Source organism: Callospermophilus lateralis, chromosome 20 (genome assembly GCF_048772815.1).
Source record: "Callospermophilus lateralis isolate mCalLat2 chromosome 20, mCalLat2.hap1, whole genome shotgun sequence".
Classification (NCBI taxonomy): Eukaryota; Metazoa; Chordata; class Mammalia; order Rodentia; family Sciuridae; genus Callospermophilus; species Callospermophilus lateralis.
The window spans coordinates 10,939,682-10,956,780 of NC_135324.1; the positions used below are offsets into that span (position 1 = coordinate 10,939,682).

Genomic DNA, 17,099 nt, shown 5'->3' on the forward strand with positions numbered 1-17,099 from the left:
CTATGAGGTATTTACATATGCAATGTATAGTTGTCAGAAGTGTTAGATCACCTGGTTCTTATCTCTGCCACAGAGTTTTCAGTCTTCATAAGGGATTCCTAGTCAATACTTTCTAATTTGTAGATTCTCTTATGAGAGACATTTGAAAAGAAAAGTGAGTGAATTTTTGTTGTCCCATATGTAGGAATCAGGGAGAACTGTTCTGGAAAGTAGTGACTGATAAAATAGTAGAGCTCTGTTCTGGAAGGAAGACAGCAATCGGAAGAACTACGTATTTGTCTAAGCCAGGATATCCTGTTTGTTTTAGAGCCAAGTCTCTGGGCAAGTTACTTATTTGGGGCTCAATTTCTTAACTTTAAAACAAGTTTCATTCCTGCTGGGTGCAGTGGAACACATCTCAGGAGGCTTAAGCAGGAGGATCTCAAGTTCGAGGCCAGCCTTACCAACTAAGCAAGATCTTAAGCAACTTAGTGAGAATCTGTCTCAAAAATAATAAAAAGGGATGGGGTTGTGGCATAGTAGTAAAGCACCTCAGGGTTAAATTCCCAGCCCCCCCCCAAAAAAAAAAAACCAAAAAGTTTCATTTCTGTAATATGGCTTAGTAGATCATATTTTCTCAAAAACCTCCAATAAGAGTCTATCTTTATATGCCTTCTTATGTAAGGTGAGTTCTATTATAAAGTCTTCTACTAAACACAAATTTTTTTCCCTTTCCTAATCTGTAAAAATATCATTTTGGCAAAAATCCAGCTTCTTTCTATAAGTATGTTTTTATGTTCTATATTGGTTTTGAGGATGGAACTCAGGGGTTCTTTACTATTGAGGAATAGCCCTTTTTATTATATTCTGAGACAGGGTCTTGCTAAGTTGCCCAGGGTGGCCTCAAACTTGTGATCCTCCTGCCTCAGCCTCCTGAGCCACTGGGATTACAGGTGTGCACCACTGTGCCTGGCCTGCTCCTAATATTTTTAGAGGAGTACATTTTCCTAATTAATGGTCTTCTGATTAGACTTGAAATAACTATCAGAAACTTTTAGGCTATTTCCTATTAATGCTTTATTGAAAGTATCTACAGGAAAGGATTCAGAAATCAAGAATTGAATTTTTTGAAACAGGTTAATTACTTATTGAAAAGATCTTGATAGTTTTCCATTCACTTTTATGTAAAGCTTTGTTTGGTTAGCTGCTGCAAAGACTGAGTTGCTGATCAGCTTTTGCAAATAAAGTCATCTTGCTTTATTATTTGATAGGAACTAGTAATTTAAACAGAGTGAAAGTGTGGGTTTTACTGGAGCAAAATCAAGTAGTCCGTTTTCAGAAAGTACAACCAAATTTTTAAAATGTCAAATGAAGAATAATGAATAAAGAACATGGACTTGGAAGGAAAATACAATAAACAAACAAACAAAAGCAAGCATGTTTGAGAGGAGTAAAGATAGAGCTAAGAAAAAATAGAGCTAAGAAAAATCATACAGGAGGAGATATCATTTAGAGCTTTAGGACCATAGCCAGAATGGCAGCTTTCCTTATAGAGGGAAACAGGTTTATAACTGTACAATTTCAGGAACAGAAGTAGAAAAGGATAAGACGCCATAAATGTTCAATGGAATGGAATTTCTAAGACCTGCTCTTTAGCCAGTGGTATTAGAGAATGAAATCTGACAATGTTTAAAACGTGAGCTGGTGTGTGGCAGTAGACTTTTGTTTTGGGTACTGCAAATTGAATCCAGGGGCACTTGACCACGGAGCCACATCCCCATCCCTTTATTATTTTTGAGATGGGGTCTCATTAAGTTGCTTAGGGCTGCAGTAGGTTGCTGAGGCTGGCCTTGAACTTGTGATACTCCTTCCTGAGCCTCAAGTTGCTGGGATTATAGGTATGTGCCACCATACCTGGCTAGGCAAACTTTTAAAATCAAATAGAGGGAGGCAAAATGGCTTTCCTGCATGTTAGTCCTGTACCCCATATTTGATGCTGGGTCTGATGACACTCCTGTCTGGACAGGTGACTCTAAAGGCTAGGAAAGCCAAGAGAGGTGTTGGGAAGGTGGTGAGGGAGAAGATGGACAGAGTGGCAGTTGCATAGCAGGGCCACAGCCTTGACCTTAAGACCTTGTTTTGGGGGCAGTCATTCCAGTGGTGACACCCTGACTCCAAGGGCAGGACTTGCTGCATGCAGGGTGGAGTGACATTCCAATTTCAGTGATTTTTCTGCTGAAGCTGGCAAACCAAATGAAGATTTGTATCTTCAGTGACAGGATTCAAATTAAACATGACAAACCTGTAGAAGCTGCCACCTCGACATGTCACTGCAGAACTTTCCAGAGAACTGGCAGGGGCTTGGGAGACAAACCACACATGCTGCCACATCGTGTTGGGCAGCGGGAGACATCAAAGAGAAAGCCCCGGGGAGAGCAAGTCCTTGCTGGCTCAGGTGCCTGTCGTGGGGTTGAGCACTGAAGCCGTTTTGGGTTCAGATAAAAGCAGGCGTCTACTTTGGGCTGGTCTTATGATGGAAAAATTTGGTAGAGATACAAAAATCATTCATTTTGTATCGAATTTATAAAGGAGAAGCACTGGTTATAACAAGTCATCGTTTAGCTGTAACTTCATCCAGATCCAGTTCCCAGCGTTGGGTGGGAATTATTCATACTTATCAAAGTATAGCAAAAATCGGTGTCAAAAACAGCAGCCAGCGTGAGCACTGCCTTGAGGAGGAACAAGTTTTTCTACATTTGTTTTCCCCCAAAGCCAACTCTCACATCCAAAACAAAAACATTTTAGACTCTCTGCTGGAGGACCCTGACCAGGTGGCCTGAAACCAGCTGTTAGTGATGCTTACACCTGGTAGGTACCAAGAGAAAGATCCCCAGCAAAAGTCCAAACTAAGGGTGAAGGGAGAGAAAGGAGAGAAAAAAGGGAATCTCATTAAAATAGAGGAAAGGGCTTGGGTGTAACTCAGAGGCAAAGTGCTTGCCTCACACGCAAGAAGCCCTGGATTCGAGCCCCAGTTCCAAGAAAGAGGAGAGATAAGTAGACAAAGGGGATTGAGGGGGAGGAAGGAGGGATCAGGAGAGGGAAGAACAGTGGAATGGGTCTGACTGAACGTATGTATGTGCGTGTGCGGGTATTCCACAGTGACACTCAATACCAAGTACATCCATAGGATAGTAATTAAAAAAACTATAAATAAATTACAGAAAGATCAGTGGGGGGGGGGCAAGGGCAGTGCTTGAGACTGCATTAGAGCAAATTATATTCCATGCTTTTGTGATTATGACAAATGTATCCCAATATTATGAAGAATTTTTTAAAATGCAAAAAAAAAAAAATCCATGGGAAAAGCGTCTGAGACAGAACATGCCTGATTTTTGTCAAGAGTATCAGGGTACCCATGACAGCCAGAATCCTAGATGAAAAAAGGAATAGTGTATCAGATACTCCCCAATACTTGTTCCAGTGGTTCTCAGTTACTGTCATTTTTTTTTAAACATCCAGCTCAGCATTTTTGAATCATTTTGATAACCAAACTAGCTGGGGTTGAAGTTGGTCCTAAAGAAAGTAATTCACAAAGAAACACCCAATGAAAGCCACCAGTTACTGCGTATGATTCTGCATCATTTATTAAATACTTTCATATATGCATTTACAAACTTGACTCATTTCAGAACTCTGCTTTCAATACATTTTTTAAAACATTTTTGCAGAGAGATTCTCTAGTAAAATGAGACCCATGTACAAAACTAGGCAACAGGTATAAAAGTTTCCTTTCATACTTTCCATCTATCCCGAAAAGAAATTATGTGACACAGAAAGAAAATCACAACGTGGCTCTTCCAGAAGAATAACATGTCAGTGTTCAACTCTGGGTTCTAAGGGGCTAGTTCCCATTTTAATTATTTTAGCTACAAGGGCATGTTGGTTTGGATGAAGGAAAAACCGTTTGGACTAATACTCTAGAAACCATCCAGTCCTCGTTTCTCTATCCCGTGACATCCAAACTCACCCAGGAGATGACGATGATTCCCAACGTTGTGTAAAAAGTTCCCTTTAAAAACATCATTCCTCACAAGCTACAGTAGTGAGCATCTACCGTGGCCTCTGATTTAAAGAAAGAGTTTAAGTGATGAATTTAGAAGCTTAAAGTACTCTTGAAACTAAAGTTGCGTTTCTTAAAAATGAACGCCGGCTGAACGGCTAATAGACATGGAGCGTTGTCAGGCACGGATGCCACTAGCTACGACAAATAGCTTCACCGTAGGATAATTACATGGTACAAAATGCCCAGGGGCCTGAAACTCACTAGTAATATAATTTTGGCAGCAGCATCATTTGATATTTAACCATTTATTACATAGTATTAACACACCAGCTTCAAAGATGTGCACTCCCTGTAGGACACTGGGGAGTTACAGACGTCTTGTGATTGCGTAATTCATATTGCACAGTTTTATAAAAAACATAAATACTGGCTATTCTAGTTTTAAATACAAAATACATGTCATATGCTTTTAAATCTATAATCTTGTTCAAGTGCAAATCAGGTGCTTTCTTTAGTCCTTCCAAAAAAGGCATTTTTAATATTTTTGGCACAAATGAAATGTCATTATGCCGTTCAACAAATCTAATTACAATACATATATCCAAACCTTTAGAGGAGCAATCATATACATACAGTATAAAACTGAGTTATTTACAAATATACTAAGCATAAATGTCACCTTAGTGGGTGAATCAGAACTAATTATCCATACCCACGCTAATAATAATTAAAAAAAGGTCAATACAGTTCCTCTCTCATTTGCTTATGCTGGTTGCTGTGGGTTCACATTCATGTGAGGCGGATGTCCTAGAAGACCAATTCTTTGTTTCTGCTTCCTTTGTTCTGTCATCTGGAAAGTTAAAAAGATTCATCATTAGACCCAGACACTTCCTGTACGTCAAATCATATTCTGAACCATAGATTTACCTCTGTGGTTACGGTTTGTACTGAAACCCACTTTCTACAAATAGTGTACTGTCACCATATCAAACACAGCTTCAAAAAGGGAATCTTCCGAGGCAGAATGGGGAATTCTGTGACCTCGTCATGCAATGGTAACAGTCACAGGTACAGCTTGCTCCTTGTTTCACAAGGAAACAAAAAACGGGAAAAGCATAGGATTCTTGATTGTTTCCCGAACCCATTTCCAAATGACTGAAGGACTCATTGGAAAATGGTGGCTCTGTACGAAGTGACAACACGCCATACGACCCAGAAAAGCATCAAGGTCAGAATCCCAGGGTTGAGAAAGAATAAGTCCACGCTCTTCGCTGGGTTCCTCTCTCCAGTGATGCTTGTGAGGTTGGTTGGGGTGGGGGGGAGTGACAGAGTCATCTGGGAAGATGAGAAATATCCTCACAGCTCCCTGAGATCCAGAATAACCAAATACTGTCCAGAAGGCCCTGGCCACCAACAGCTGCTGAGGGTAACTGAAGGCCAGGAGAGACCACTTCCTAAGCCAAGCTCCAATGAAAAAGGGCTTGCGAAACCCAAAGCACAAAGGGAGGGTTGCACTCTGAAGTGCTCCTGAGGATGGGGCGCAGTCTGGGGAATAGGTAGGGTCTACTTAATCTTCTGCATTCTGATCTTTTTCCTTGACCCAGTTGGTGCTAGCTCTGGTTTTGAGACTATAGATTAAAAAGGCTCTAGGAGGGCTGGGGATGTGGCTCAAGCGGTAGCGTGCTCGCCTGGCATGTGCGTGGCGCTGGGTTTGATCCTCAGCACCACATACAAACAAAGATGTTGTGTCTGCCAAAAACTAAAAAATAAACATTAAAAAAAAATTCTGTCTTAAAAAAAAAAAAGGCTCTAGGAAATACATATTAAATTGTTGTATGCAAGTGGCTTAAGGTCCCACTCCAAGCTTTCTGGTTTCCTAAAACTCGACAGGAGTGAGGGCGGAGGAGTAAAAACAGCATAGAGGCTTTGGAACCAGAACTGTTTCTTTATGGTTTTTTTTTTTTTTTTTTTTTTTAACATTTCCAGGTCATTTCTATCTCATAGGAGGATGGAGGCAGATAACCCAGGATAAGTCAGGTGTGTGGTGCCCACCTGTAATCTCAGCTACTTGGAAGGCTGAGAGAGGAAGATTGCAAGTTGGAGGCCAGCCACAAAACCTGAGTGAGGCCATAAGCAACTTAGTGAGACCCTGTCTCAAAAATAAGTCGGTCTTTGTCACATTTCCAGTATTAGGGGTTGAAGCCAGGTGTGCCTTGTCACTGAGCTACATCTCCAGCCCTTTTTGTTTTATTTGGACACAGGGTCTTGGTAAGTTACTGCAAATGGCCTGGAATTTGGGATCCTCCTGCTTCAGCCTCCCAAGTCACTGGAATTAAAGGCATGGCCACCATGCCGGGCTTAAATCTTAGTTTTTACTTGAACTGATTTTTGGTACAAAATATCCTGAAAGAACAGAACTTACCTAGCTTCAGTGTGAAATGGTTATTTTTTTCTTTTTTAGAACATCAGTTATCCTCTCAAGTAATTATTTTTAGGCTCCTGTGGAAATGCTTTCTCTCCTGGTAAATCTTCTTATCTAAATTATAATAGACTTTTCCAAAAGGAAGCTTCCTGTAGGGTACTGAATGAGGATGTTTCAGATGCCTCTATAGTTTCCTTGGGTGAGTGACAACTCTTGAAGAGAAGTGTCATCCACTATACTACATTCACTGGTTCTGCTAGGTTAAGGACAGCTTTGCGTGCACAAGGAATACATTCCCCATTGAATTCAAACACCGGCCATTCAATCCTTTCACTGCCTGATCCCTCAGACATTTAGCTTGGAGTCCCTCCCCGCCAACTATGCCCTAGACAGGTAATCCTGAGAGGGAATCCAATAACCCTTAACTGGATAAGCCCAAGCATTCAGATGGATTTAGTAAGCCTGACCGGCTCATCCCCTACGAAAAATACTTTTCTGAAGTTTCTATTTAAAGCTGCTGAGCTCTTTTAATTCAAAGCTGGGTATTAAAACTTTTTCTGTCATTTTTCTTCCCATAACTATTGGTACTAGAGATAACCTTTCTTTTATGTATACATATTTACCTCCTGGTTGTTAAATCAGTGCTCCTCCACTCAATTACTTGGTCATTCTTTCTCTTAAATTTACAGCCTCTAAAACATTACGGCCTCCAGGAAGGGAGTCTTAAGTTGCCGGCCTGAGGTCCTGCTCAAGCTTTCTAGGTTTGCCCAAGTCATCACATCTGCCAACCCCTAATGCTCCCCACTGAGAGAGGTTAGTGGCCAATTCTTAGGTAATTCTAACGGATCATTTCAAATACCAAGTACATATCTATCCAAGATTGTTGTGTTGCCCTAAAAAAGAAAACTGTGGCTCATACTGAAGTTCAAGAGCAATCCCAGAGGCTTGGTTAGAACACAGATCAAAGGGTGTGCAGAGTCAGATGTAGTAGGTCTAAGGTGGGGCCCATGAATTTGCATTTCTAACAAGTTCCCAAGGGACAAAGACGCCACTGGCCTGGAATATGTTCTGAGAACCATTGTTCTTAGACAGCTTTTCATTAATAATTTTCAAAATCGGCCACAATCACTTTGGGTACATTTTCCTATACTTGAACAAGTTGAAAGAGCCCAGGATTTGGGGATACATAGTCTTTTTCTCATCTAAAAGGTGGCATGGGAGAAAATTCTTGATAGCTGGTGTATACAGCAAGCACACACAATGTCTAATCTTGTTTTGATCAATCTCATTAGCTTTTTAGATAAGTGATAGAAGAGAAGGAAGTGGGCATTGCTAAAGCATTTGGTCCTCTTGTCAGTGGTTATCATCCAATAACAATTAGAAGGGTTGTAAGACTAAACCTGACCTTTAAGGAACCGGGCCAACACTGCTGACCATCCAGGTTTGCCCAGCCCTGCACGGCTCACATAGCTTCTGGCTCTGTTATTTTCTCAATTCTGCCTATTCACACACATGCTATATGTATCTATAGATCTTACTATAACAGCATTCTGATCTGTTACCTATATCAGAGCAAATAGTCGATCCTCTGCCTAATGTCACAGGGTTCTCTCTCTGGACATCTGAAACAAAGCTATCCATTAACATTCACATCTAAAGTAACCACAGTTGAGATTTTAACATGAAAACATTTAGAAAAGTCCCACTTATAATACAGGTACACTCCTCAGAGTTCCCACGTAGTTGAGAATGCCAGTGGAAGCAATGCTGACTTTGGTATCTATACAAATATATAAACGAGCTTAGAATTCTTTATTCCTCCTTTTCATTCCAGTCTAAACCAGAAGCAAAGAATAGTGTAGCTGTACAAGTCAGATGCAACCACACATAGGCCGAGGGCACAAATGAGCACAGCCTCTTGGTAGCAAAGGCTGGCACAGGAGGAAGGTTCGCCCATGACACTAAAACACCAGTCTGCTTTTATAACTTTTTTTTTTGTACTGGGGATTGAGCCAGGGTGCTTAACCACTGAGCCACATCCACAGTCCTTTTATATATATATTTTTAGAGACAGGGTCTTTGGGGGTTGTGTAAGGCCTCACTAAGTTGCTTAGACTGACTTTGAACTTTCGATCATCCTGCCTCAGCCTCCTGAGTTGCTGGGATTACAGGTGTGCACCACCATGCCTGGCTCTATAACAGATCTTAATAGTGTTTTCACTATTAAGATCTTGAGCTGCTTTCAAGTTACAATAGGGTCCTTATTTCAATCATTCTAAACAGGAGATATTGTCAGAGTTGCTTTTTACAGTCCTCAAAAATTATGCTCCGAAATGATGCGCCTGAAAAACTGAGACATTGAATTGAAGCGTTTCTTGAATACAAATATTGATTCAGTAGAACTGTGTGGATGATGGCGTTCAGAATCTGGGAGTGGCTGCCTAGCACAGACTGCTCCTCTCCCTACCCTGGGCAATTTCTGCGGTCTCGACCCCAGTCCTCTCCCTAGGCATCTCCCTGTTCCTCATTCCCAGAGCGATCTGTGCAGACCTCTGGTGTACATTGCTTAGGTTTAAGCATAATTCATGCTGAACTTCCTTGTCTCCCAATTTAGACTCTTGGTTCTGGAAGGCAGAGGCTAGACCTCTCATCTTTGTGTCCCTGTACCAACTGCTGCACCTGACCACTCTGTGGTTTCCAATGTTGGTTGAGGCGGCAATGTGGATTAACCAGAACATTCTGCCATTCCTGAGCATGCCATGCATTGTCATGCTTTTGCTCATGCCAGTTTCTTTCCTGGGAAGCCCCTTACTGCGTTTCTCTGCCAGCTCAGAAGCCACCTGCTTAAGGCTGTGGAAGCTGAACTCTTCCCTTTCAGCCTCACTGTGGACCCGGGACCTGCTTCTCAGCTCTTCACACCACACAATAACTCTGAGAAATCTACTTCTCCATCTCGCTCGCTAATTATAGGACCCGAGAGGGCAGACGTTGTTTAGTCCTCTTTTATGATCCCAGCATAATATAAGGAACATGAATGCATTCAGTAATGTCTGTTCAATCCTCCATTCCACAACTTGGGACCATATTCTAATCTTTTTTTTTAAAAAAATTATTATTCCTTAAGCAGTTAATGTTGGTAAGATAACCTTTTTGCATGAAAAATGCCAAATGCTGTAACATGCTAACATGATCCAGATTTCCAAGCACTTCTTATATTCCTAGCAACGATGGGTGACTGTCCTAAGGGAAGCCAGACGCATTTTCTAGAAAGTTAACCCTTTGCTCAATATAGGCTCTTTTGCATTATGAAGGAAACATGCAAAAAAGAAATATTAAGGTCTTACATTAGTTCTCCTCCTTGGAATAAGGATGTAAGAGAATCACATTTAGTATTCAGAATCTCTTGGGAGGGGAAACTTGAAGATGAGATGCATCATTAATACTTACTTAGCATAACAGAAAAAGGACCAACCACCTGTGGACTAATAATATTCTATAGGAGCAGTTCCTCCCCAAGTTGACCACCAAAGAGGTCAGGGACAGTAAGGATTAAAACCAGAGCCAGCCACATTGAAACCACCCTTGTCCCATTATGCTGGTTTTGGGCTCAGAAGATTTCTAGAAAATATCTAAGTGATGAAGCAGCTTCTGTTTTCCCACATTTTTCTCAGTGAATGGTGTTCTTTCATGGTTGTTTTAGAAAATATCTATTACAGAGTTTCTTGTTCGTTAATCATTCCTGGGGCTTAATTCAAAAATTTTCCCTTTTGAGGGCAAGAATTCTCACAATTATTTCAGATCCAGGAGCTCTCCAACATATCTGTACGATTCTTTTTAAATGCAAAACGGTTTAAGAAATTTTGTTATAACAAGCATTAAAATTCAAATCTACTCAACATGCAAATGCACTAAAGGTTTGTTAGAAATCATAGAATTGAAAGAAAACACTGACTGGTTCATTTTGAAGGAAGCAAGTGCCCTCCCTGCAGAAGCTATGCTGAATTTTTCTGCAATTCTGGGCACCTTAGAACTTAAGCAGAGCAATCCTGTGAAAAGTGCTGAAGAATGTGTTACTGATTCTTCATGTTTCTTTGTAGCTTTTGCTATCTTCTAAGAAAAAAATAGTTCAATCTCAAAATCTTTCTCAGGGAGGGGCATGCTTTCAACTTTAAAACCAAAAATTGAAAAAGCACTGGGATTAAGCAGTATAAAACCATTCTAGTTCTAACATCTATATTTAGTCAAATCTTAAGTTCAATAGGAATGATTCTACATTGTATTTAAAAAATGCCAAGTCTCTACCCGTTTCAGGGGTGTAAAATAAATGCAACCCCCATTCCACCAATGGGCAGGATGCAGCTTGTGAAACGTTAGGCCTCTTTAAAAAAAAAAAAAAAATTAGGATTTAAACAGTGAACAAGAAAATGGAGTACAGCAACAAAACAAACACATACACAACACAAAAACAAGCCCACGCTGGGGGGTCAGGAGCTCCCACCCTGGCACTGTCCCCTAAAGTTGCATAAGTTTCCTAAGAGCCTCCTGTGTTCCTGGGGCGAAATGACTCGACTCAACTCTTGCACCACGCTCACTGGTGTGCAAAGCAGGCACACAAGCGTCTGCCAAGTCGTCCTCGGTGCAGCAGCTTCTCAGCACCCAAAGGACTGAGAGAGGCTGGAAGGAAGGGCTTGCTTGGTTTTACCACAGCAAACCCCCAAATATAGCAGTTTTGTATGACAAGTTTTAAGAGAGACTCTAGTAAACTGGAAATATCCAGTTCCTCATATTAAGATATGAGCCCTTGAAGAGCATCCAGGTGTGACAATGAGAATTAGTCACGAATGAGCAAGAACAAACTTGGGCTGCCGTGGGACTTAGGAGCCAGGATATCCCTATAGCTGTAATTCTGGTGCCACGCGCACCTAGCACAGCTGATGCGTGTCACCAGACTTTCTGGTGAGCCAGTTCCTTCATTTGTCTGTCTTAGATCAGTGTAAGCTTCTTTGGGAACCTAATTTAAAACATCTGATTAAATTGAATATCTCCAGAGGGAAAGGATGAGAACTCGAGCTTGGGAGGGTCTTTAAGAAATTGCCCTGGGGACTGGCAAGGACACAGGCAGCATCACAAGTCAGTTCAGTCTTGCCAAGATTTGTCAAATGTTGCACAGCAGGGGAACAGTTAATAAGCAAAGTAATCTAGTTAGATCTTGATTAGTCTTCAGGTATTATTCATTTTAGGATGCCACCAAGCTCAGGGCTGTAGGCAGCCTTCATCAATAAGGTCTGCTTTCTTCATTCGTCTTTTTAAAATTTATATCTGAATACATATGAAAAAAAAGAACCTGAGGCCAGCTGGCATTTGGGGGTCTTAGTTGGGAATAATTTAGTTTCAAAAGGAATAGAACTTAAAGCAGGATTATTAGGCTCCATGCACTATCTTGAAGAGTTGGTGGTAGATGAAGCCTTCGCCAGTTATGTACTCAATCACCTGGGGGGTGCACCCTGCAACTTACCTCCGGGGCCAAGTTGCCTGGACCAAATTCATCTAGTCTACAGAGAAAGCTTTCAGAAACTTAAACAAAATGCTGAACTGTACCTGTCTGTACATGATTATCCCTGTCAGCTACAGAACTGCAAGATCAGTCTGCTAAGGAGCAGGGCACAGGCCATCCTATAACTAGGTAATCACCTGGTGACAGAGTGTTCAATTTAAGGGGTTACACAGGGTTTGGTTTAAATCTGCTCCCCTTACCTTAAAAGGTAAAGCATTTATCATAGGAGCAGGAAGGGCAGTACTTCTGTGGACTCCCACCCTCTGGGAGACCTGAGATTATGTCTCCATCACATCCCCAGCACCTGGCAGCCACTTCATAAACATTTGGCAGATGAATGAATCAAAACAGGCTTTTCCATGACTATAGTTTATCCCAGGATGCCGAATTTACATCTCTTGGATGAAGATTTGAGAAATCTGAGGGCTAAGTAGCCAAACAAGAGCCTTTCATTCTCTGTCTCCGCAAAGAGAATTAGGCTTTTTTTTTGCCCAGTAATTGGGTAAAGTAGTTTGCATTTTGACTTTTTATTTTCCCCCCATATTAAAATCATGTCCTTAGCAGCACTGAAAGCAGTGTGGCCACTCCTACTGGCCTTATCTTGTGATGGTGCCGGGTCTGTCCTTTCCTGCCCAGTCCCCCCCTTTCAGGCTAAGTACTTCAACATGGTAACATGACGACTGCAGAACTGTCCCTCCAGTCCCATTTCAGGGGCATGTGTGTGTTGAGAAGTCGGGGTTTCCCCTCCTTTACCTGGTCCTTTAATTCTGACAGCTGTCCAGAAAGATTAGTGACAAGCTTCATGGTGGATTCCAGCTTCTCCTGCAGGTTCCTCAGCTCGTTCTGTTCTCCTTCCGAATCGCTGCTGACCAAGGACATGGCTCTCATCCTGGGGAACCAGTCAAGGTTTCTTTCCTAGAATCCACATGAAGGAAAAAGAAAGAGTGAGAGTTAGTAGAGGGGCAAAAAGGCCGCCCTACCATGCCGTTTGGACTACGGGGCGTCTCTATGTGATCTGTCCCTTGTGAAACAAATGTGCTATTATGCTTTTTAACTATTCAGTAATGATCTTTTAAAGGGAACATAATGGACCTCTAAATTCCTAGAAAAGAAAGTTGTTTTAACATTTAACTCAGGGGAAAAGAAGGTTTCCAAATTAGAGTCCTGATCTGCAACTCTGAATACTGCTGCGGGGGCTCTGGTCTTTTCACAGGATATGGCTGGTGATGAGTTCTGTTTTAAATTGTGGAAAAATGTGCACAGCAGACTTTAGCCATTTTTGAAGTGTACAGCGCAGTGGTATGAAGTACATTCACACTGCTGTGCAAGTATCATCACAACATTTCTTTCTTTTTTTTTTGTGGTACCAGGGATTGAACCAGGAGTGCTCTACCACTGAGCTATAATCCAGTCCTTTTTATTTTGAAGCAAGGTGTTGCTAAATTGGTGAGGCTGGCCTCTACCTTGCCATCCTCCTGCTTCAGCCTCTGGAATTGCTGGGGTTACAGATATGCACCACCGTACCTGGAAACCAGAACATTTTTCAATCTTCCCAACTGAAATCCCAAACCACTGATGGCAGCCTCCATTTTATTTTCTGAATCTGAACTTGCCTACTCTAGATAGCTCATAGTATGCTGCATGTCCTTAAACTTTTTAAATTTTATTTATTTTTGTGGTACTGAGGATTGAACCCAGGGTCTCACACATGCTAGGCAAGCATGAGCTGAGCTATACCCTCAACCCCCTATGCTGCATATTTTAAAAAAGTATTATATGGGCACAACTGTTTGCATACATTGTGGAAGTGAAACGGATTTTAAGAGCCCACGGGTTCTGGCATTTCAACAGATAAGTGCAATATAAAATGTGCATATCGTTGAAGAGGCTGAAAACAAGGCCTAGGGGCTCCTCAATCATTTTCCCAGTTTCAGAGCTTATGGACACCACCCTACTGGTTTCCTGTTCTTCCCATGCTGAAAAGCTTAATGGGAGCTGTCCACTGTAGGAAGCGGACCCACCATTCAGCCTCCTTCCCGGAGGGCACAGTGTTTCTCACTGCTGGTTAGCAGGATGGGTTTCCTCTCTTTTGGCCTCACTTCCTCCCACCACATACGCCTTCTCCTCCACACCCAGGCTCTATACAGAGAGGCAGGTATGAGCACAAGAGCAGCTCAATCAGCCCGAGCCAGAGGAAGAAAGCTGACTCATTCCAGATGTATCTGGTGTCCTCCTCACTTGGCCCATTTTGGTCTTGGCAGGCTGAGTTTAATAGACTTTCCAGAAGTAATCATGCTTCTACCTCCCCAAACACGCACAATGAACATGCTATCTCTGCTTTGTGGACCACATGGTCTCTGTTACAACTACTCTGTATTGTAGTCCCCAAACAACCACACACCATATATATAAGTGGATGGTGTGGCTGTGTTCCCATAAAACTTTATTTTCAAATATTGACGATGGCAGGCTTGGTTTGGTCTGCTGGACAGAGTTTGCCAACCTCTGTTATACACAGAAGGCTTCAACTGGGTGTGGTGGTGCATGTCTATGATCTCAGCAACTAGGGAGGCTGAGGCAGGAGGCGCTCAAGGTCAGCCTGTTCAACTTAGCAAGACCCAATCTCAAAATAAAAAATAGAAAGGACTGGAGATGTGGCTCAGAGGTGAAACATTTATGGGTTAAATCCCCAGTACCCCGCCCCGCCCAAATAAAAGTAAAATTCATGAGGCATATCTAAATATTATGAATCAAGTGAAATGGTTAAACTGTGTCGTGACCTAAGGCAACCTCAGGCACAGCACACTGGTCACACGGCAGCACATCTACTTTAGAGTGTTTGCTCAAGACATCAGGAGAGTCTCACAGGCAGGAACTCACTAGCCCGCCTGCATCATGAGGGCCGGGGCCACCTTTGGGAAAACACAGCTGACACTCTGCCCTGGTTTGTGGAAGGATGGAGCGACACTGTGTCCTGTGTGCACCCTTGATAAGACAAGTGAAAACAGCACGTCGGAATTGCCTGAAATGACTGCAGGGGAGGAAAGAGATGATCTCTGCCTTCCCAGACTTTGAGATAAGCACTTCATTCACAAGTGCCTTCACGTACCCCTCTGTTCATTTCCCACCAAAGAGTAACAGGCAAAAGATCATTTCACAAAATAACAGTTTTTAAGCTACCATCTTAGAAACATAAGTGTTTCTCCACTGGTAATCAGTTTTCCACGGTGTGGCCATCACTAATTAGATTCACTGCCCCAGTATCCACCCTTCAGACCTGATAGCCCCATTTTTCCCACCAAGGAAACAGCCCACATTCAATATTGGTGCAACTTGGAGGAATGGAGCTACCTTCTCAGAAGAGCTCCCTCCCCCAGCTGTGGAGTAGGGATGGGGAGCACCCACCTGAAGGAGCCAGGAGCCCAACCCAGGCATAAGAGGTCCTGGACACCCCAGTGACTACTACTAATCCCAGAGGAGGAGACAAAAGTCTCACTTGCCTTGTCAAAGGGGGGAGCCCATAGTTAGGCCATTAACTGGGATGTGACAAAATGTACTGCCAGGAGGGAACTTTCCCACCACTGTAAGTAAAAATGCGGAAATCCGAGGCTCTGAAAGGGAGAGTAGTTTGTCAGGGGCTGGGGAGGGTAGGGGTAGGTGGCAGCAAGAAACCAATGGCTATTTTTCAAAGCAGATTCTGAAAATTATCTAGTGTTTAGAAATCATAGACTGCTCCAACTGAGTATTTTTTTTGGGGGGGGGTCGGATATTTGATAGTTATATGAATATGAAGTGTAAACACTGGAAAGTATTTTAAAAAAATACTTATGGCAAACTCAACAAGCACTTCAGGAACCCTCAGTGCTCTGCTTCATGATGAAGATACAACAGAGAGCAGTAGGAAGCCAGTCCGGCACCCTGGACGCTCTAGAAAGGAACAGACAGAGCAGACAAGAAGGCAGCCTCAACACCTCAGAGAGGGCAGGAAGAGGTCCAGTCACTCTGCCATTTCAGGGAACAGCCAGGACTTTAGCTGACTGAGCACTGAGGTGCAAGTGAATCTGACCTCTCCTGGGTGCATGTGCTTAGCAAACCCTCCAGAAAAATAGAAAGTGAAGATTTCCAGAGTCCACATGAAGGACATCTTCAAAAGTCTCCGGAAGATCCGGGCACAAGTCTGCATACAGAGAAAGCTCAGGGAGCCACATCTCCTCCTCATTCTAATGACAAGTGACCAGACAATGACCGATGAAAATGAGAATTGTTCTGTGGCAGATTCCCACCTGCTTTCACAGTGTATGTGGTTCCCTGGCCCCAGGAAGAACTTTAGAAAGGTGTTTAAACAAATTGGTGCAAAGTGCACAGACTTCCTCCATTTAAGAGCTGTTTAGGGAACTTGCACAATTTCTGTGCCCAGCCCAGGCCTGAGAGCATGAGGAAGTACAGATGGGAAAGACGGGGTCTCTGCCCTGAAAACGTCTGAGTCAAAGGAGCTCCCTAGCTGAACCACCTAGCTGGCACCAAGGCCTGAGTGCCTACAGGTGTTCTGGGGGTGAGGTGGGGACCCTGGCACGAGGATGACTGCCACTCATCTCATTGTTGAAGCAGAGGCTCTCAGATCCTGTGATTTTTAATTTTTTTTTTAACTTGATTTGTGCTTTTGTCTGTAGGATACCTGTAATCCTGGGGCAGGAAGGCACTGCCCAAGAAGATATATAAGCACACGCAGAAATAAACACATCTTTCTAGAGTGTCCATTTTAGTTGATGGCAGATGATTGAACATATTTTTATATTCAATTCAAAAAATGCCGTGCAACTGAATCCAACTTCAAAATCCACCCCTTCATAGGGAGGCTGTGCTTGCTGGGGACCACGTATGAGGGATAACCCTCTCTCCTCCATTTCCCAGCGTACCTTCAATGCAAAGATAGGAAAGGAGTTTCCTGGTCTAGTTATTTACCAGCCCCCTGCTACAGGCTCCTCTCCAAAGCCTCCTTATGAAAAGCTGGGGTAGGTGGGACCCCTCCAATATCCCAGTCTGCACAAAACAAACTGGAGGGAATGGTACGCCCTGGACAG

At 42.7% G+C, this 17,099-nt stretch overlaps 1 protein-coding gene across 17 annotated transcripts in view; it reads right to left on the reverse strand.

Moving 5' to 3' along the window:
* Positions 1-3,597: 3,597 nt before the first annotated feature.
* Itpr1 (inositol 1,4,5-trisphosphate receptor type 1) overlaps positions 3,598-17,099 on the reverse strand; it is a 307,630-nt gene continuing 294,128 nt past the window's right edge. For all 17 annotated transcript variants that reach the window (XM_076841084.1, XM_076841099.1, XM_076841098.1 and 14 more), the window contains 2 exons: positions 12,772-12,933; positions 3,598-4,892 (listed from right to left, as the gene is read on the reverse strand). In XM_076841084.1, the coding sequence (XP_076697199.1) occupies positions 4,806-4,892; positions 12,772-12,933 (249 nt within the window). In that variant the 3' untranslated portion in view covers positions 3,598-4,805. The remainder of the gene's footprint in view (positions 4,893-12,771; positions 12,934-17,099) is intronic.